General features: G+C 41.9%; 1 protein-coding gene across 1 annotated transcript in view; it reads left to right on the top strand.

Annotated features, from left to right (window-relative positions):
• osbpl10b (oxysterol binding protein-like 10b) overlaps positions 1 to 22815 on the top strand; it is a 215459-nt gene that overhangs the window by 136671 nt on the left and 55973 nt on the right. The window contains exon 6 of the mRNA XM_068001223.1: positions 8212 to 8369. Coding sequence (XP_067857324.1) covers positions 8212 to 8369 — 158 coding nt within the window. The remainder of the gene's footprint in view (positions 1 to 8211; positions 8370 to 22815) is intronic.

Below are 22815 nucleotides of genomic sequence, written 5' to 3'. Positions count from 1 at the left end.
TGGCAGAAGAATTGAACAGATATTTTGTATCTGTGTTCACAATAGAAGACACTAATAACATACCAATAATAGTAGAAAATCAAGGGGCAAAAGGGGAGGGAGGAACTGAAAACTATCACTAGAGAAAAAGTTCTAGGTAAACTAATGGGTCGAAAGGCTGACAAGTCCCCTGGACCTGTTGGCTTGCATCCGAGGGTTTTAAAGGAAGTGGCTACAGAGATAGTGGATGCAATGGTTGTAATCTTCTAGAATTCACTAGATTCTGGAAAGGTCCCAGCGGATTGGAAAACCGCAAACATAACACCCCTATTCAAGAAGGGAGTGAGACAGAAAGCAGATAACTATAGACCAGTTAGCCTAATATCTGTCATTGGGAAAATGCTAGAATCCATTATTAAGGAAGTAGTAGCAGGACATTTGGAGACTCAAATCAAGGAGAGTCAACATAGTTTTATGAAGGGGAAATTGTGTCTGACGTTTATTAGAGCAGGGTGGATAAAGGGGAACCAATGGATGCAGTATATTTGGATTTCCAAAAGGCATTCGCTAAGGTGCCACATAAAAGGTTACTGCACAAGGTAAGAGCTCATGGTGTTGGGGGTAATATACTGGCATGGATAAAGGATTGGCTAACAGAAAATGAAGAGTCAGGATAAAAGGGTCATTTTCAAAATGGCAATCTGTAACTAGTGGGGTGACGCAGGGATCAGTGCTGGGGCCTCAACTATTTACAATATATATCAATGACTTGGATGAAGGAACAGAGCGTCTTGTGGCCAAATTTGCTGCTGATACAAAGATAGGTAGAAAAGCAAATTGCAAGGAGGACACGGTGTCTGCAAAGGGATATTGACAGGTTAAGCGAATGGGCAAAAATTTGGCAGATGGAATATAATGTGGGAAAATGTGAAGTCATCCACTTTGGGAGGAAAAATGAAGAAGCAAAATATTATTTGAATGGAGAAATACTACAAAATGCCGCGGTACAGATGGATCTGGGTGTCCTCGTACATTAAACACAAAAAGTCAACATACGGGTGCAGCAGGTAATCCGGAAGGCAAACTGAATATTGGCCTTTATTTCTAGGGGGATGGAGTATAAAAGCAGGGAAGTCATGCTACAAGTGTACGGGTGCTGGTGAGACCACACCTGGAGTACTGCATACAGTTATGGTGCTCTTATTTGAGGAAGGACATACTTGCATTGGAGGCAGTTCAGAGAAGTTTCACTAGGTTGATTCCAGGTATGGAAGGGTTGTCTTATGAGGAAAGATTGAACAGGTTGGGTCTATACTCATTGGAGTTTAGAAGAATGAGAGGAGATCTAATTGAAACATACAAGATTCTGAGGGGACTCGATAGGGTAGATGCTGAGAGGATGTTACCCCTCATGGAGGAATCTAAAACTAGGGGGCGTAGTCTCAGAATAAGGGGTCGCCCGTTTAAGACGGAAATGAGGTGGAATTTCTTCTCCCGGAGGGTGGTGAATCTTTGGAATTCTTTACCCCAAAAAGCTGTGGAGGCTGAGTCATTGAATACATTCAAGGCTGAGTTAGACAAAGTTTTGATCAGCAAGGGAGTCAAAGGATATGGGGAAAAGGCGGGAAAATGGAGTTGAGGTAAAATTCAGATCAGCCATGATCTCATTGAATGGCGGAGCAGGTTCAAAGGGCCAAATGGCCTACTCCTGCTCCTATCTCATCTCATGATCTTTTAAAAAAAAAATTGAATTACTTTTTTAAAAACTTTCTCTGTCTCTTTTTTTTTTCCTTTTCCCTTAATCCCAGCTTTCTTCCCCTCTCTCTTTATTTCGCTTTCTCTACATGATTTGACATTGAATTCATTATTCTAACTTACACTTCCTGGTTCAGACGCTGCATTGTTCATTAACAATTCTTCAATCTGATTGATTTAAGGAGATACACAGTTGCTTGCCATGTTCACAAAGGTCCTGGATGCCCTGTAGAAGGTGCCATGTCATTTCAATCTCCCACTTACAGTAACTTGCTGCGCAAAAGCTCATGGAAATTAAACGGGCAAGGGCAAGTCTAATGAACAGTGGGTGCCGTTCATTCACCGGCAAAGTAAATTCTGGCCCGTAATGCGACCAGTCGATTGTAACGGTGTTAGACATATTGTTACGCGACGGCACCTAAATGAACACAAGAAGTTTGGCCCTTCACCCCCTAGTAAAACAAAATAACAAGCACACCATGCTTTCCTGCACCAATAAGTTGTCTTACTTAAGTAACCTTCTGCATTCTCTTTCTCAGCCTGGCCAAAGCTTGTCCTTGCAGCTTTCTGCTTTTTTAAAAAAACTTGACTGACTTTGCAGTCCTTTGCTGGACCTGATTAACTGCTTATGTCTCTCTTTTTATCAACATTTGTTCACAGCCAAAAGGGACATAGACTTACCAGTGCAATGGGTGTGAGGTGTTAATCAATAACTGAGACAGGCTTACAAATTGCTTATTATTTACAGTTTATATGGAAAAATCCTCAAAGCTTAGCTTATTATTTGAGCTACCCATTGTCTCTTTTTTAAAAAAAAACTTGTGTGAATACACTTTTTTGCTTTAAAATTCCAATACTTAAAAGTAACTCTTCTCCAAAACATTTTCAATGGAAAAATAATCAAAAAAAATCCAAAATGTGACCGTTAGTCCATTAATAACTTTTTAAAAACTTGTGTGCTTTAAAGACTGACTGGAAAAGTGGGTTAGTTCAGGTGACAGTTCAAGTATCTCACTAATTATATGCAGAATGAAGCTCTTACTCTGCTCAATGTGCCTTCACCTCAATCTCTGAGGAACACCCCTACTGCACCAATATAATATATTTATATTTCCCTCAGCTATCCTAATGACTCCAAAGAGTAAAACTGTCAGTTTTCTGTTGTGGGTTCTTGCGTTATTGGATCTGACTTCTCAAGCTCGTTTCTTGTACATCTATAAATTTGGCAGAAAGAGGAAATTTTCATTTATTGAGTCTGGACTAGATTTGAACCCAGGGCCTAAAGATGAAAGGGCAGCGTGCTTACCTGCTGCTCCATCACAGCATTCCTGTATCCTATTTGAATTTCTATCTTCAAAAAAATGCAACCAGTTTTAATAAAGCTATTATTATACACTACTGACTCCAACTCTACTGATGCCACTAGAGCCCATTCACAAAGGAAAATTAAAAAAGTTTACAAAAACTTTAAACCTGTGGATAAATAATAAATTTCAACTGAAGACAGTTTCCATTTCATTCAAACTGTCGCCCTTCAGACTTACTAATGTTTTAATGTCATTTGCATTTATAACCAATTGTAGTATCGCAAAACATTTCCCAGAAATTTTTCCAGCGGTTGTACAGTAATATCGATTGAAATTATTTTTACATTTTTCTGTTTCCCAACTAACAGATCCTTTACTACTGCATTAAGTCCATCACTCAGAAGACAGGAAGTGGTTATATCATTCCTAATTTAGAGCTCCTTAAATAGACTAACAGTACATCCTGTTGCTCATCTTTTACTGCTTCCAGTCATGGGGAGTAATGTGTTCCACAACATGCTTCTATTGTCATTGATAAAGTGTGTATTGGAGTTTCCTGTGTCAACTTCTGGTTCTGTTTGTTATTTTAAAACAGTTGTAAACAATTTTACAACACCAAGTTATAGTCCAGCAATTTTATTTTAAATTCACAAGCTTTCGGAGATTTTCTCCTTCCTCAGGCAAATGTTTCAAGATCTCCTTGAAGCCTACGCATTTATACATATTGAACAATAATACATGGTGTTTACAGACTGCCCCTGCAACTGCCCGTTGCGTAACAGAACACTCATACACACTCCTCAGTCTGCTTGATGGTACTTTCCTCCTCTTAAGGAAATACATTTATTCTCCTATCTACTGTTTCCACTGGAAAGCCCTTATGGTGCCTAATAGTACCTCTGAAGTTTGCTTGAAAGCCAGGCCCTTAAATAAGTGTCACATATCACATGCAGCCTTCTCGATGCAACTGCGGAACTCTGATCAGGCTGGACTGATACTTCACCACAGAGCAGCATTTGTAGCTGGAGTTGGGCAGAAGGTCATTGTCACTACCAGTACAGTAATCCCACTAACCAGTTCCACCTTGATGACTGGTTCGTTTGTTGAAGACTAGACGTCAAAAATGACTGACTATACAGAGCAACAGTTTTATTTCTCAACTCTGCATGCATACACACATTAAAGTGATGGTATGTGTTCCTTACTAGGAAGTTAAGGGATCAGTGATCTGCAGAACAGTGTTCAATTCTTTGCTTCATGCTTGGCCCAGGCATTCTGAACTGGCCCTATTTATTTCAGCAAAAGCTAGATTTGACTGTAGAGCATGCTGTACCAGATTGATGGAATGATCTTTGACTCCAGTCACTTCTAGTAGCTGTCTTTTAGCCATCCTTGCAGTACTTTCTACTTCCCTATGGTGATGAATGAGTAGATGGGGAAAAGAGTAAAAATTAATTTAGAGTTTTTAAGTTAAAATAGTTAGTCACTTTTCTGATTAGCTTTCTCCTATGTTTGGCAACTTACTACAGGGTATTAGATTATGGAGTTGAGTTTGCTTGCTTGTCTGAATTGCTTCTGTCTCAATTCAAAGCTTTTTTGCATTATAATGCCTGTGTTCTTTTCCCCATTTGCAACATATTGCACTTCATGCTTAAATAAACTTAGTGTGGTTGCAAAGGTAAAAGGCAAAAACTGCAAATGCTGGAAATCAAACAAAAATAGAAAATACTGGAAGCATTCAGCAGGTCAGTCAGTGGAGAGAACAGTTTAAGACAAACAGTATTTCATCAGAACTGAAAAAATAAAAGATGAACAGGCACTTGGTTAGAGAACAGAGTAAGTGAAAATACAAGAGGAAGTATCAGTGGAATGACCTCTGGCCTGATTAACAATCTCTTTTAGATAGTTTGGACAATCTTTATTGACCAATGGAAAGAAGGATCGGTAACCAGAGGACACAGATTTAAGGTAATTGGTAAAAGAACCAAAGGTGACATGAGGAAAACATTTTTTAGAGTGAGTTGTAATGATCTGGAATGCACTGTCTGAAAGGGTGGTGGAAGCAGAATCAGTAATAACTTTCAAAAGGGAATTGGATAAATACTTGAAGTGGAAAACATTGCATGGCTATGGGGAAAGCAGGGGAGTGGGACCAATTGATAGCTCTTTCAAAGAGCTGGCACAGGCACGATGGGCCAAATGGCCTCCTGTGCCGTATCATTCTATGAAAAAGCCACACCCTAACTTTTAACAGTTGGGAAGTAAAGAGCTGCTCCATATATAACATGCAGAGATTTATTTAATTGTAGTGTTTAATTTTTTTTTATTCGTTCATGGGATGTGGGCATTGCTGGCAGGGCCAGCATTTATTGCCCATCCCTAATTGCCCTTGAGAAGGTGGCAGTGAGCCACCTTCTTGAACAATTGAGTGGCTTGCTAGGCCATTTCAGAGGGTGATTAAGAATCAACCACATTGCTGTGGGTCTGGAGTTACATATAGGCCAGACCAGTAAGGACAGCAGGTTTCCTTCCCTAAAGGACATTAGTGAACCAGATGGGTTTTTACAATCTACATGCAGTGGGTAAGGAAAATACTATTTAATTTCCAGGAGCTAATCAAAAAATATTTCACCATCTCTGGAAGATCTCTTACAAACTTCTTTTCAAATATCTTTTTCATGGCACATGTACACCCCTCCTTACTTTTGCATTAGGGTAACTCCTGCCATGTAAGTCTTGCATCTAGCAAGCTCCAGATGGTTACAAATGTAAAACAGTCCTTAAAAGAGAATGTCAGTCTTACAGTAATCTCACCCCTGAGTCAGAAGGTTGTGGGTTCAAGTCTCACTCCAGAGACTTGAGCACATAATCCAGGCTGATACTTCAGTGTTGCACTGTCAGAGGTGTCGTCTTTCGGATGAGACGTTAAACCGGGGCCCCATCTGCCCTCTCAGGTGGATGTAAAAGATGCCATGGCACTACTTCAAAGGAGAGCAGGGGAGTTCTCGCTGGTGTCTGGGCCAATATTTAATCCCTCAACCAATATAGCTAAAACAGATTATTTGATCGTTATCTCATTGCTGTTTGTGGAACCTTGCTGTGCACAAATTGGCTGCCACATTTCCTACATTATAACAGTGACTACATTTCAAGAGTACTTTATTGGCTGTAAAGCTCTTTCAGATGTCCTGAGGTCATGAAAGGCACTATATAAATGCAAGGTTTTTTTCTTTCTTTTGACCTGGTGTGATATTTACAAGCAGTTATGATTTCACTTTGACTTCAGTTCACAATATCTACAATTAGCTGGATTTGCTTACTTTGACAAACCAGATTAGCAGCTAAATATCACGAACATGCAGCACATCCCACCAGTGAGCAACACCCTAGGCAGTGTACTCCATGGGTCAGATAGAACTTAGCAAGGGGGAAGTTGGAAGTGACCTACAGTTGTTCCTTGACTCATTACTCACCATGTCTAAACAGTGTGAGACAGTAATAAAGTAAGTAAACAGGATGCCAAATACATTTGAACAGTTGAGTTCAAATCTCCAGTGAGCATGTAGAAGCTGTACCGTGTCTTGTGCAGCACAACTGAACTGCTGCACCTAGTCCTCGTCACTGCATCGTAAGGGGAATCTCCAAGCCTTGGAGGCAGTGAAGAGGACAGCAGTGATGCTGATCCCTAGCTTTAAAGAAGACCTATAATGAAAAAAAATGGATAAACTAAGGCTCTGCAGCCTCAAAAAGAGATGTCTGGGATTCCTTCTAGAGGTGCTTAAGGGATTATGAAAATAAAAGTGAAACAATACTTTCAGATACCGCCTGGGCAACAAGATTAGAGGGCATAGATTTAGGATCATGAAGGACTAATTTGGGAGAGATGGGAGGAAGAATGTCTTTACATAGAAGGAGCAACACCTTGTACCTAGAAAAAATGGTTGAGGACACAACATTGGACTCATTTAAGAAACCTCTAGATGCTATACTGGAAGGATGAAATCAAATGGACTGAAGGGCCAACTTCACCAAACCTACCTTTTTAATCTTGAAAACTGGGTCAATTTATTAATTGTATTTTCAGATCTTTGCCCTGATTCTAAAATAATTTAAAATTGTTATTGCCCTATCAATCTTAGTACCTGTAGCAAGTTTCTATAATCTAAAAGCCAAAAAATATCTGTTGCTTAACCTATAGAATCTTACAGCACAGAAGGAAGCCATTCGGCCTATTGTGCCTTTGCGAGCTCTTTGAAAGAGCTATCCAACTAGCCCCGGTACCCTGCTCTTTCCCCATTGCCCTGGAAATTTTTCCCTTTCAAGTACATATCCAGTTCCCTTTTGAATGTTACTATTGAATCTGCTTCTACCACCCTTTCAGGCAATGCTTTGACTATTTCCTAAAGATTTCATTGAGAAACAACTAGGGTGCAGCTAATTGTGATAAACTGCAAAAATGTATCCACAGAACAGCACACCAGTTATACTGTTTTGTTTCCCCTTCTCCATCCTGCATCGACCACCAACCCGTTTATATCCCCACATCAGCAGCCATGGGTCCAAAACATTAAAATTCAACAAAATGTTCAAAAATAATTTTGTTGCAAATGATTATTTGATAACTATAACTACACTTACTTGACATGCTATTCATCCACCATGACCAGTCTTATAATGTAGTTGCTCTCGAGGGTTAGATTATTTGTGGGGAACTTAATCAGATTTCAGTTCTTTACAGCAACATTTCTTTTTAGGTCACTTTGTCTTATGCATCAAACTACATGACAAGCTGAGCAGCAATTGCTTGTTCTGTGCTCCATTTTACAGGACTTCCAGAGACAGGTTCTTAATTCTTGCATCACCAGTTCACTGCTGCCTGTTCTTTTTGTATTTAAGTAGAAGGACATACAGCAATGACCAGTGATGCAACAATTAAGAACCTGTCTCTGAAAGTACTGTGTAATGGCTTTTTAAAAAAAAAAACTACAGCATACCAGTTGTCCTGCCCTAAACATTTCTCCATGGATAATCTATGAACTAAACCATATGAACTAGACTGCAGATATTTCAATTGTTGATGCAGAGTTCTTTTTTAGTAACTTTAATGTAGATGAACCAGGTTACCTTCCAAAAAGTGGGATTAGTAATATTCTGCTATAATTTTCTCCAGATAGTGTGCCGGGCTGGCAGGGTCCAAGGTCTCGTTCAGCTGAGCAGCTGAAGAATGGAAATGTCTGCTCTTCACCTTCTATGCCTTCAACCAATGTAAACATTGTGTGGTCTGCAACACCCAATCAGGTCAGCCAAGAGCTGCAGCTGCCCTCTGAGGTAAGCATTTAAAGAAAGGGTCTCAATTCTGTGGGACAGTTGAGATGGTTTATCATCACAGTTTCCTTATTTTGTAATTTAATCTAAAATGAAAGATCAATGGCAACATGGACTGCTTAACTCCCTGCTTCCATGTTGTAATTCCTATGTAACTGAACATGTCTTATGCACAAGTTGAGAGGATGGGTGATATAAAAATTCTTTCTGAACAGACTTTTTGAACCAAAATCAGTGCTGACTGTGAGGAACACTTTTTGGGAACTTTCTAATAGTTTGCTAATATCAGGACTTCTCCAATAGCTTTTATATCAGGTTGTATACAAATTAGAATGGCCCAATGGTCTCTGTGTCTTTGTTATGCAAATACCATCAAAATGTTTATATTGTCCTGTAAATGTAAACTGGATGTCAATAAGTTGGCCACTAGAAACTATAGAAGATTCCTCTTCAGACCTTTTCTTCCCAGGGGGAAAAGTCTGACTTTGGTTCCTCACAATGTTATTGCTGAGGCCAAGAGTTCAGAGGTGTGAGTTGGAATCACTCTTGAACTACATACCACACTGCTGCCTTGTTTGACATTTTTAATATTTTGACCGAGTACACCAGCAATCAGTCAAAGCTGTTCAATTCAATCGAGTGTTTGAGAAAAATTATATCCATAAAGTTGTGTCCATTAAAACCTTGTGACCATTATGTCACAACTTTGAAAGGAGTCACACCTGTGGGGAATTATGATTGAAAGAAAGATGTGCATCATGGGAGTTGCAGGTTTTAACCTGTCCCTATGGAACTACAATATCCAGAGTATATGGTGACAAACGAGGCAGAAAATTTAAAAATATCTTTTAGATACAAAAGGTGGGGGAAAAAAATACAAACATTCAATTTGTTTCAATGTTTTTATACAATTTAATCTAATTTAAATAAAAATGCCAAGCTAACAATGTTACTTAGGACGAGGGATTTTTGTGTTACTGAAGAGGACTGATGATTGTGCCAGGGCCAGAAGGTATTGGCTGGCACCAGTTGGTTGGTGAGTCAGCCAAGCCGAGACCATAGCAAATAACCACCAGTTCAGGTACTCATCTTTGGTCGGGGGAAGAGAAACCTCCCTGGTGAGTGCTGCATCATTGACAACTTCTGTAAGAAATACATTCAGTGTGGGAAGTACGGAGAGAAAAATCTTGTAAATAACTGTAGAGAAAATGAAGATTTTGAGCAGGTAAACAAATAAATAAACTGCTCATATCTTAAATACTGGTAATCCAAATGAAGGAAGAAGAACAAAATAAATGTTTTCTAATGAAAATAACTGGGAATAAGAGGCTTTAGGAATGGAATAAGAAAACTTGTAAAGATGTTTTCTAAAATGAAAGATGAACAGTATTACAAAAACTATTATCTGTGAGGCCTGTATCTTTCATTATCAGTAGATATGTAATATTTTTATCTGGAGTCAGTCATGTGTTCTTTTGCTTCAGTTAATATGATGTTGTGGTAAACATCAAAAACTTCAGTCCGTGTCCCAGACTATCTGTGAGCAATGCTGTAAACTGCACATATGTATTATAATAAATTGTCTTTAGTTTGGAAGGCTTCCAAAAGACATGAGAGGAAATTAAAACTATGTTCAAAATGATGCCATACAGAGCTAAATATGGGTCTGCTGTTTTGATATTGCAAGTATGCAACACGAATCTGGTGATTCAATTAATAAAGTTTGGATGCTTCAAGTTTTTGGAAATTAATAGGTGGTAGTGTGGAGACTCTATCAAACAAAGCATTCAACCCTATCAGTTAATTGCTGAAAAGACTTGGGGAAAGTATGTTGTAGCTAGTGGAAAATCAATTGCTCATGGTGGTTGAATGAAGAATATTTTGGGATTTGTTTATTCCTGCACTATTGACATAAAGTGTGGCAGGTAGTCTAAGTAAAAGTTTATTTTGGATAGTTATCTTACTAATCTGGTGGCTTCTGGATCCTTGTTTGCCATGGGGAAGGAAGTGACACAAACTGTGATTTGGCATCCTATATTGAAAGCTACATTGCAATTTCGAAAATGACAAAGACTTGTAATATGGTGTCGCTGGGTCAAAATCCTGGGAGAACCTTCACCACACGAACTGCAGCGGTTCAAGAAGGCTGCTCACCATCACCTTCTCAAGGGCAATTAGGGATGGGCAATAAATGCCGGCCTCGCCAGCGACGCCTACATGAACGAATAAAAAAAAAACTTACAGGTTGCAATATCAGCAAGAATTTTTACATGTCTGACAGAATAGAAAGTTACTAAATTGTTTAATAGGATTTATGTTTCAACAGATGTACCTGTTTGTTTCTCTATACTGCTATAGTAATCCCAGGTTGTCAGTGAGAAAGATCATGAGCCCTAATACGTGACTTTTCCTTCTAACTCTAAATTCCTTATTCTGGACCCATACAGTTCTTTTCCTGTTGGCTGCAGACTGGTCTTAGAAATTCTCAGAAATCTTCAAAGAAACTACCTTTTTATATTTCTCGAAAGTCTAACCAACAGCTAATGCTGCATATCTTTGATGCCTGCACCCTCAATTCTCCTTCTTTCAATGTTCTTCTGATTTGAAAATGAAACTTGAGCTGCTAAAGTTGCCTCCAAAAAGCTTCAGTTCCTCTTTCATGCTAACAATTCCCCCCCCCCCCCCCCCCCCCCCCCAATAACACCTCTTCACTTCCTATCTTCCAACAGCTGTCTAGTACTATTGGTCAGGATACAAGAATCTGACGGGCAATTCAGTTTTTTTTTTAACCTCTAGGCTCCAAGCTCCTACTCTCTGTTGCAACCTTGTCTCTCAGTTTAATCAATACCTGTAGTCAGTGATTCTCTAAACTTTCCTCTCTCAATCCTTCTCAGTTGAAAATAAACGAACTGTCCGATATATTCCTGTTTCTCCCCGTCTCCTCACTATTTTGAAATCAAGACTCAGTCTCCTAGTCTAACACAATCTATCCCTAAACCTCAAAACTTTGGCACCAAGAAAATAGACACTATTGAATCAAGTTATCTTGCCAGCAAGACACAGTAGGATCTAAAACTGAACTATCATGCAAATTTTCAAGGGCTCAAGGCTTTGATTATAAAAAATATTCTCCATATCTGTTTATTGCTGAATATTGTAGAATAAGAAAAATGCAGAACTACTGATAGTTTTTATTAAAATGTTTACTTACTCATTAATTATTATCTTGCAACAATTGTTGTTGGTACGGAAATGCACCGAGTTCTGAGAATTGCGAGATGAACTACATGGTCTCATTTTAGTGATTAAAGGGTTTTAAATGCAGGAAATGAGCACTGAGATATTTGTACTCAATGTTTCATTTGCCTTGTACATGGTAGTAAGCAAAATGACAAAGCCAAGCCTATCGAGTATCCTTGGACTTGGAACATCATAACTGCAGATAACTTGTGTGACATAAACAAGTTTAGTAAGTTTCTGCAAAACTGTCTGAATATAGCACCATCAGCAAAAAGATTAAGAAACAAGAGTGGCATATACACACAATGGTTTTAGACCCCAGTAAGAACTGTGCTCAGTCATGGAGATTCATTGAAAATACTTCTGATTAATTATTTTCCACTATCCTAAAACTGAGATCTGACCTTCCTCAAACCACCCTTCGTCTTATGAAGTACAGGCTCTGAAAACCCAAGCTTTGTACTCATCACTGCTTCCTAGTTTACATTGTCTTCTCTTCTGCTATTTTCAACTTTAGGGTCCTGCCCCATGACCTTTTATCTAAGTTTCTCGGTTAAAGTGCTGAATATTTATAAATATGATAAATTAAAATGATTCATTAAAATAAACTGCCTCCTTCAAAAATTTGTCTCCCAATCCAAAATCTTGAGTTCATCCATTTTTTTATTAAGTGAAAGGCTGAAGTTCTCTATTTTTAGCTTAATTCTTTTCTCCAGAGCCATGTTGCATGCTTGCCACCTGTTAAACGCTCCTTCTGATTAACATCTTCCACGTGCAAGCATTCCCAGTGATCAGTTTCTTCGGCAGTTATACAGAAATAAGCATTCCTACATTGCACAGCTGTCTGTAATAGACAGGGCATTTAATGTTCTACTCCGCATTATAGGAAGCGGGACCCTCCATTTTGGATTTTGAATGAGACATTAAACCGAGGCCCGGTCTGCCTCCTCAGGTGGACGTAAAAGATCCCACAGCACTATTTCGAGGAAGAGCAGGGGAGTTATCCCCAGTGTCCTGGCCAGGATTTATCCCTCAACCAACATCACTAAAACAGATTATCTGGTCATTATCAAATTGCCGTTTGTGGGAGCTTGCTGTGCGCAAATTGGCATCTGCGTTTCCTACATTACAACAATGACAGCACTTCAAAAATACTTTATTTGCTGTAAAACTTTTTGGGACGTCCTGAGGTTATGAAAAGTGCTATATGAATGCAAGTCTGTCTCAAGTGAGGGAGTGTGAGACTCTGAGCTCACATCTGACACCCACTGAAAACGGGATAGTTAGTTGGTCTGAAGACTGCATAACAGATTGCATTTTTAACAGAGTAAGAGTTGTGTACTATCTACACATGAACTTGTATAATGTGGAATGTAATACTGAATACATGATTTCAAGGGCACAGATCTTGAGTTTATGGCCCTCCACCTTCCATTCCCTCCCCCAACATAAATATATACTTCACGCCAGCTCTTTGCACTGCAGAGTCACTTTGGATCATTCCCTTTGTTTTGGTTCCATCGTTGCAGTATAGGCCTGTGTCGGTATCGACATAATCTGATTATCTCATTGAAACATAGTAAGATTCTGAGGGGGCTTAACTGGTAAATGCTGAGAGGTTGTTTCCCCTGGCTGGAGAGTCTAGAACACAGTCTCAGGATATGGAGTCAGCCATTTAAGACTGAGGTGAGGAGGAATTTCTTCACACAGAGGGTTGTGAATCTTTGGAATTCTGTACCCCAGAGAGTTGTGGATGCTCAGTCATTTGAGATCGATAGATTTTTGGACTCTAGAGAAATCGAGGGATATGGGGTTCGGGTGGAAAAGTGGAGTTGAGGTCGAAGATCAGCCATGATATTATTGAATGGTGGAGCAGGCTCGAGGGGCCGTATGGCCTACTTCTCCTATTTCTTATGTTCTTTAGACTACATACAAAGAAAATACCACCACTGTCCTGAGAGGCTCCATGTTAATGCGGCTAATCATAATTGATTTTTCAAAAACTGGAGAAACAAAAGAATGAATGGTAAGAAGCAACCTCAAATCACACAGTGGCACAACTTATTGATGCCCCAATGCACTGTTTCCAGTAGCAGTGGAACATGGGCTCACCAGTTACCCAGTGAGTGAGTTCTCAACCAAAGCTGTTTAGCGATTGCAGGGCATCAGATAGAGGCTAGGTACTGCCTCAAAGGGAGGGCAGCAAAAGTCACGGGAAGTCCTCCAGATCATCCTGCTGCAGCTCTTACCAGCTGGATCCAGAGGAGTATTGGCAGTGGCCTGGAATCAACTTGTGTACCCACCGGTTTAGTTGGAGAATGGGGTGTTGGGTCAATGATCTAAGAAAGGGAAAAAAGGGCAGATGAGATGCAAGGAAAATAAAATATGTTCTTATAGTCAAGGCTGAGGTAGATAGATTGTTAGACTCTAGGGGAATCAAGGGATATGGGGATCGGGCGGGAAAGTGGAGTTGAGGTCGAAGACCAGCCATGATCTGATTGAATGGCGGAGCAGGCTCGAGGGGCCGTACGGCCTTCTATTTCTTGCGTTCTTAAGTAGCAAGCCACAAAGGGAACAAGCCAGGAAAAAAACTGTGAAAGCATTGGAGAGAGAAATTAAAGAATAATTTAATTGGAAAGAATAAATTTAGTTATGTCTACCATATGACCATGAGAAAAATCTCCACGTTTGTGTGGCTTCTAAAATTTTATTTTAATATTTTTATCTAAACTGACACTTTGGTGCAGTATTGAGGGTAAGCTGCTTTGTCTGAGGTGCTGTTTTTTGGGTGTGATGTTAACCCGAGGCCCCGTCTGCCTGTTCACATAGACATAATTGCCCTGACATTTGCGGGGAGGGTGCGGGGAGGCTAGAAACGGCCGAAGGTCCTCGCAAGGCCAGGGACACTGAGGTCCTGCCAAACTTAACAGCAGGACCTCATTATCATTTTTTTTGTTCTGATTCTCGCCTGGCAAGCAGCCAAATTGATAGCCTGGTCGGAAGCCAGGAGAGGAAACCAGCGGCAGGAGGATGCAGCCGGGGACTCTTGGAGTCAGTCCCCAGTAATTAGGAGGGGAGAAGGTCAGCAATTTGGGCTGGAATTGGGGGTGGGGGAAAGAGATCAGCCTTCGGGGCTGGAATGGGTGGGGGGGGGGGGGGGTGGAAGAGATCTGCCTACGGGGCTGGAATGGGGGGGGGGGGAGGGAGAAGAGATCTGCCTTCGGGGCTGGAATGGGTGGGGGGGGGAAAAAGAGATCGGCCTTCAGGGCTGGTTTTGGGGGGGGGAAGAGATCGGCCTTCGGGGCTAGAATGGGGGGGGAAGAGATCGGCCTTCGGGGCTGGAATTGTGGGGGTGGAGATCGGCCTTCGGGGCTGGAATGGTGGGGGGGGGGGGGAAGAGAGATTGGCCTTCGGGGCTGGAATTGGGGTGGGGGGGGAGGAGAGAGATCTGCCTTTGGGGCTGGAATTGGGGTGGGGGGAGGAGAGAGATCGGCCTTTGGGGCTGGAATTGGGGTGGGGGGGAGGAGAGAGATCGGCCTTCGGGGCTGGAATGGTGGGGGGGTGGGGGGAGGAGATAGATCGGCCTTCGGGGCTGGAATGGGGGGGGTGAGATCGGCCTTCGGGGCTGGAATGGGGGGGGTGAGATCGGCCTTCGGGGCTGGAATGGGGGTGGTGGAGAGATCGGCTTTTGGGGCTGGAACGAGGGGGTGGGGGAGATCGATCGGCCCTTTGGGGCTGGAACGAGGGGGTGGGGGAGATCGATCGGCCTTTGGGGCTGGAACGAGGGGGTGGGGGAGATCGATCGGCCTTTGGGGCTGGAACGAGGGGGTGGGGGAGATCGATCGGCCCTTTGGGCTGGAACGAGGGGGTGGGGGAAGATCGATCGGCCCTTGGGGCTGGAACGAGGGGGTGGGGGAGATCGATCGGCCCTTGGGGCTGGAACGAGGGGGTGGGGGAGATCGATCGGCCCTTTGGGCTGGAACGAGGGGGTGGGGGAGATCGATCGGCCCTTTGGGCTGGAACGAGGGGGTGGGGGAGATCGATCGGCCCTTGGGGCTGGAACGAGGGGGTGGGGGAGATCGATCGGCCCTTGGGGCTGGAACGAGGTGGTGGGGGGGGGTGGAGATTGGTGATTGCGGCAGGAGGGAGACCGAAGACTTCCTTGGGGGTGAGGGGGAAGCATTCCTGTTCCTCCTGGCCCATAAGGAATATTAGAAAAGGTACACCACTGGGGACGGGTTCCCCATATTTATGCCTTTACCTACCCCCTGTCCCTGACCCCTGCCTCCTGCCTGAAGTTGGGGGGGGGGGGTAATATCGAGGCCAAAGCATCCCATGGCACTATTCGAAGAGCAGGGCGTTCTCCCTCTTAGCAGGCCAGCATTCTTTCCACAACCATCATCACCAAAACAAAACAGTTTATTTGGTCATTTATTGATTTTCTGTTTGTGAACCTTGCTGTGCACAAATTGGCTGCTATGTAACAGCAGTTACTGCTCATTAAAAGTAATCCATTGGCTGTAATGTGCTTTGTGATGTCCTGAAGAAGTGATGTGGCATATAGAATTTTTTTTTTCTTTTTGTGTGTCGGAGGAGAAAAGGGTTGATGCCACCTACTGGATTTTAGACCATAAGAAGCTAGTATATAGACTTACAACGGTATGTTACACTGAAGAGAGCCATTGACATGCTTGTATTAGTGCAATAATTTGTTTGCATGTACTGCTCAATCACATCCTCACCTCCACCTTTGATGCCCTTGTCCCTATTAAAATCATTGCTCCCTTTCACCCTGGTCGTTCCCCCTGGTATGGCCCCTGTTAAGTCCAAGGAACACAGACTTGAACATTTATGGCAGATAACTGGTCCAGCCATTCATCGCCAAATGTGGCTGGACCACATAAACCACTATTGGGTCCTGTTCTCCTCTGCCAAGACTGCTTGCTATTCCAGGATCATCCTGGAATGCAAAGATAACCCCCAGCTTCTCCACTACAAACAGTTGTCTTAAACCCCTTTCCCCTGCCCACTCCATCCTCACCGCCAATGAAAAGTGCGAGGAGCTCATGGACTTCTTTGTCACTAAGATTGAGACCATCCGTTCAGCTGCCTCTGCTGCTTCCCTCCCTTCCCCTAGCCCACCAAGCCAAACTTCCCCTACGGTTCCCCCCTGCCCTAGCCCTGAACTCACTTCTGTCTCTAGTTTCTCTCCTATCTCCCCTCATGCTCTCATCGAGCTCATCTTGACCATGAGACCTACCTCCTGCTCCCTCAACCCTATTCCCAGTAAATTGCTGATCACCCAACTTCCCTTCCTGACCACCATGTTAGCTCATATTAATGGTTCCCTCTCCTCGGGTACTGTCCCCCTCCCCTTCAAATCTGCCTTTATCATACCCCCTCCTCAAAAAAAAAAAACACCCTTGACCCCTCTGACCTTGCAAACTACCGCCCCATCTCCAACCTCACTTTCCTCTCAAATCCTTGAACATGTTGTCGCCTCCCAAATCCGTGTCCATCTTTCCTGCAACTCCATGTTTGAATCCCTCTAATCATGTTTCCGCCCCACCGCAGAACCGAAACGGTCAAAAATGACATCCTGTTATAAATTGGACAGCCAAATGGTGAAGGATAGAATACCAGAGCCTGGTCTTCAGTTGCTTCCAAGCTTTTATTCACAGACCTCCTTACACACTCGCCACACCCTAGATAAGCTCTCATATATAAAAAAAGATACAAGAGTCCCCAATTGAGACACACCACCTGAATACAATTAACACCTATATGACTGTGATGATTGTAAACTATCCTTCTCGACCTGTCTGCAGTCTTTGACAGGTTGACCACACCATCCTCCTTCAAAGTCCCGCCTCCATCGTCCAGCTGGGTGGGACTGTGCTTGCCTGGTTCCATTCCTATATATCCAGTTAAAGCTACTATCCAGTTAAAGCCAGAGAATCACTTGCAATGGCTTCTCTTCCCGCACTGTTACCTCTGGAGCCCCCCCAAGGATCTATCCTTGGCCCCCTCCTATTTCTCGTTGCTGAGGGGCAGCATGTAGACATCTGAAAACGCATCAGATTCCTGATGTACGCTAACGACTCCCAGCTCTACCTCACGACCACCTCCATCGACCCGCCACTGTCTCGCATTTGTCACATTGCTTGTCAGGCATCAGCAAAAATTTCCTCCAACTAAATATTGGGAAGACCGAAGCCATTATCTTTAGTCCCCGACGCAAACTCCGTTCCCTAACCACTGACTCCATCCGTCTCCCTGGCCACTGTCTGAAGCTGAACTAGACTGTTCGCAACCTTGGCATCCTATTTGACCCTTAGATAAGCTTCCAACTACATATCCACTCCATCACCAAGACTGCCTACTTCCACCTCTAACACCGCCCGTCTCCACCCCTGCCTCAGCTCATCTGCTGCTGAAACATTCATCCCGTGCCTTTGTTACCTCCAGACTGGACTATTCCAATGCTCTCCTGGCTGGCCTTCCATCTTCCACTCTCCATAAACTTGAGCTCATCCAAAACTCTGCTGCCTGTATCCTAACTTGCACCAAGTCCCATTCTACCATCACCCCTCTGCTCACTGTCTCCTGGTCCGGGAACACCTCGATTTTAAAATTCTCATTCTTATTTTCAGATCTCACCATGGCCTCACCCCTTCCTATCTCTATAATCTCCTTCAGCCCTACAACCCTTCATATCCAAGTTTGCCGATGACATAAAGATCTCTGCACTCCTCCAATTCTTGCCTCTTGTGCATCCTCGTTTTTAACTGCTCCGCCATTGGGGGCCGAGCCTTCAGCTGCCTCGGCCCTAAGCTCTGGAATTCCCTCCCTAAATCCCTCCGTCTCTCTACCTCTCTCCTCCTTGAAGACACTCCTTAAAACCTACCTCTTTGACCAAGCTTTTGGTCACCTGTCCTAATATCTCCTTATGTGGCTCGGTGTCAAATTTTGGCTGATAACTCTCCTGTGAAGCGCCTTGGGATGTTTTACTACGTTAAAGGCGCTATATAAATACAAGTTGTTGTTGTTTGTTGTGCTGAACTCAAGGCAATAGTATTATACTCTAAAATATGTAGTTTTACTTTTATCCAGCAGGTGGCACCAGATACATGATTACTTTAAGGTTGTAAGTATAAAAATATATGCCCAAGTTTTAACAAACCATTTTACACTGCTTTATCTTAATTAGCTCAATTTATAATGCATTTGTTTTTTTTCCTTTTTATCTCCTGCGGCTAACCAATGCTATCCATTACTATTGCCAGTATCTATGAACGTAGGTGCTGGAGCATGGATGATATTTATGTGGACTTCCAGAAGGCATTCGATAAAGTCCCTCTCAGGAGACAGTTAGCTAAAGTTGAAGCTTATAATGAGCAGGTACTCAAATTGGCAGGATATGACTAGTGGTGTGGGCCTCAACTATTCACTGTATTTATTAACGACTTAGATGACAGGATAGAGAGCCACATATCCAAGTTTGCCGATGACATAAAGATAGGCAGCATTGTAAGCAGTGTCGATGGAAGCATAAGATTACAGAGATAGTAATAGATTAAGCGAATGGGCAAAACTGTGGCAAATGGATTTTAATGTAGGCAAGTGAGAGGTCATCCACTTTGGATCTAAAAAGGATAGATCAGAGTACTTTCTAAATGGTGAAAAGCTCGAAACAGTGGAGGTCCAACTAGACTTAGATGTACATAGATCGTTAAAATGTCATTGACAGGTACAGAAAATAATCAAAAATGGAATGCTGGCCTTTATATCTTGAGGGCTAGAATTCAAGGGGGCAGAAGTTATGCTACAGCTATACAAAGCCCTGGTTAGACCACACCTGGAGTACTATGTTCATTTCTGGCCACCGCACCTTAGGATGGGTATATTGGCCTTGGAGAGAGTGCAATGTAGATTTACTAGAATGATACCTGGACTCCAAGGGTTAAATTATTAAGGGGAACTGATAGGGTAGACAGAGAAACTATTCCCACTAGTTGGGGAGTCTAGGACTAGGGGACATAGCCTAAAAATTAGAGCTCGGACTTTCAGGCGTGAAGTTAGGAATCACTTCTACACGTGAAGGGTGGTAGAAGTTTGGAACTCTCTTCCGCAAACGGCTGTTGATGCTAGATCAATTGTTAATTTTAAATCTGAGATTGATAGACTTTTGTTAGCCCCATAATCCCTTAAAACCTTTGGTTAAGGCGGGTATATGGAGTTAGGTCAGCCATGATCTCATTGAATGGCGGAACAGGCTCTAGGGGCTAAATGGACTTCTGTTCCAATGGAGTAGGCCATTCAGCTCCTCAAGCTTGTTCCGCCATTCAATCAGATCATAGCTGATCTGTACCTCAACTGTTTACCCACCTTTGACCTATATCCCTAATTTTAAACACCTCAATAGGATCACCCCTCAATCGTCTGAGCTCGAGGGAATAGAAGCCAAGTTTATGTAACCTGTCCTCTTAATGTAACCCTTTAAGCCCCAGTTTTGTTCTAGTGAACCTCTGCTGTATCCCCTCCAAGGCCAATATAACCAATTTTTTAACCATAAAATGTGAGTTATATTGAATATGTACGAGAGATTAAAACAGGAAGAAACTGCTGGCAATAATAGTTCCAGAATTAAACCAGTTACCAGACTTTTCAGTATTGAAGCAATTAATCCGGTGGAATCCAATAACTCTCTTAAGATTCAAGAAGTTAATATGCAATTTTAGCTGCTAATAAAAGGCTATAGAACCTGAAACAAAACCAAGTTGCTTGGGATATTGCAAGAATGATCCCCTTTCCAATGATTTATGATTGGATGAACAGTAGGGAGCCCAGAACATACCTGCAATTTTATTACTCCCTGCTCCTCAAATGGAGCTTTTTCCATTCATCACTACCAAATACTAAGGCATTGGTCATTATGGGTAACAAATTTGCTATTAATTTCAAGTCTCAATCTTCTTTGAAAATCTCATGGTTAACTTTGTCAGAATTGAAGTAAATAAGTTAATTTCAGTAGATTTGTGAGGCATGACCTTTTCCTTCTAAATCTTTGGAGGACTTTCACCATTCTCCAGAAGAGCTAAATTTTGAAGATGGTAGATACAAAGCTTAAAGTTGGGTCAGAACAGCCCAGGCAGCCTTAATTGTAGTAATGTCATTTTCTTTTAAATCAGCACCAGCTTCACTGTTAATTGTTGGTCACAAGGATGCAACTGGTGTTATGAGAGACTCATATGTTGGAATAGTTTAAAGTGTCAGCCTTGGCTCAGAGGTTGAACCCTTGCCTGGAGTCAGAGGGTTGTAGATTAAGGCCCCAATCCAGAGACTTGAGCACATAACCTAGGCTGACACTTCCCGCGCAGTAGTGAGGGAGTGCTGTAATGTTGGAAGTGCCATCTTTCGGGTGAGATGTTAAACCGAGGCCTCATCAGCCCTCTCAAGTGATGTAAAAGATCCCACAGCACTATTCTAGGAAGAGTTGGGGAGTTCTCCCAGTGCTCTGGATAATATTTATCCTTCAAACAACACCAACAAAAGCTGACTATCTGGTAATTTATCTGATTGTTGTTGGTAGAACCTTGCTGTGAACAAATTGGCTGTCGCATTTTCTGTGTTACAACAGTGACTTCAATTCAAATGTATTTCATTGGCTGTAAAATGCTTTGGGATATCCAGAGATCATAAAAGGTGCTGTAATAAATGCAAGTTCTTTCTTCTCATTCTAATCTTTTTCGACTTTTTCATGGCGGTTTGAAAACAGTGCTGTCAAAAATAGTAAAAATCTTTTGAGTGTTTGTAACCAGGCTGAGCTACAACTCATGCATCAGCATTTACAGGCTGCTTGACAACTCCGGTTTTATTTTCAGGTGCTATAGGCATTGAAATGCTATCAGGCTAAACATAGAGCTTTTAATCCATTTATGATTGCAAAGCGCAACTGGTTCACCAAAATGGGAGAGTGTTATTTTTAAACACTAATCTGGCAAAGTAAAGACTCAAAAATAAAAAAAATTCCAAAAGAAATGCTTTATGGCTTTTAATTCCATCAACATATTTCTCGTGTTTAGTGGCCTTCATCAGAATTACAAGGCCTGCACACTTTGTAGTACTCATATATGGTCTTTAACTCTGGGGAGTAATTTTCTGTTCGTTCTTTTATCTCTTCAATTCCTCAATTCAACCTGTGCATAAAATAACATTGCAAGCAAATTCATTCTGCTCACACCCTGGAGTGTTTGGTTACCTTTGGGAATCGGAGTATTTATACAGAACTTTCCCTCGAGGTCAAATGGGTGGGGAAAATTCCATAATGGGACAGATTTGTATCTGTTCTGTGATAGGAGAGGGCTCGATAGGCCAAATACCCTTTCCCTCCATTGCATCAATATACCTTTAAATATAGAATGACCAGGTGAGATTAGAATGATTTTGTTTTGACCTTTATAGTCAAATGCCCTTTAAATGTTTTATTGGTTTTTTTAGTAGCTTTGTTGATAACAACTTTATACTGACTGGAGACTTTTGTTGAATGATCACTAATCATAACCAATCCTTTTCCTTTTACAGTATTGCTAATGGAACCCACTGACCATGTATTTGCCTGCTAATTTCTGTTAACTCGATTAACATTTATCTGTCATTCCTTAGCCCATCTGTTTAATTGATCCTCATCTTTTTGAATGCCATTTATTTCCCTAATCATTCTTAACTGGCCACATAGTTTGGTATCATCAGCAATTTTTATAATACAAGTAGTGTTCTCTTCCAAGGAATTTCTGAATAGCATGAATAGGGGACCCAGAACAGATCCCTGTGAAACACTGCCAGTCCCTGCCCCTAGCCAGAGATTTTTTCCCATTTATCATCACCTTTTTGCTTTCTACTGACCAGTTTTTAATCCAGCTCTCTAATTTGGCATTAATTTAATGAGTCCTATTCCACATTCCTACTTGTGGAACTCTGAAATGCGTTCTGAAAATCAAAGTAAATTATTGCCACTGGATATCACCTCAAAGAATTCCCACTGATTAGTGAAGCATGGCATGTTGCTTCTAAATTCATGTTGAATACGCCTCATGGCATCTGTGCTTTTCAGATGAGCATTGAGCCATATACTACTCTCAAGCATGTTCTCCATTACAGATGTTAGACTAATTGGTCTGCAATTTCCAGGTTTATGCTGGTATGACTT

Source organism: Heptranchias perlo, chromosome 2 (genome assembly GCF_035084215.1).
Source record: "Heptranchias perlo isolate sHepPer1 chromosome 2, sHepPer1.hap1, whole genome shotgun sequence".
Classification (NCBI taxonomy): domain Eukaryota; kingdom Metazoa; phylum Chordata; class Chondrichthyes; order Hexanchiformes; family Hexanchidae; genus Heptranchias; species Heptranchias perlo.
The sequence above is the reverse complement of the archived record's forward strand: the minus strand, read 5'-3'. Positions and strand labels throughout refer to the sequence as shown.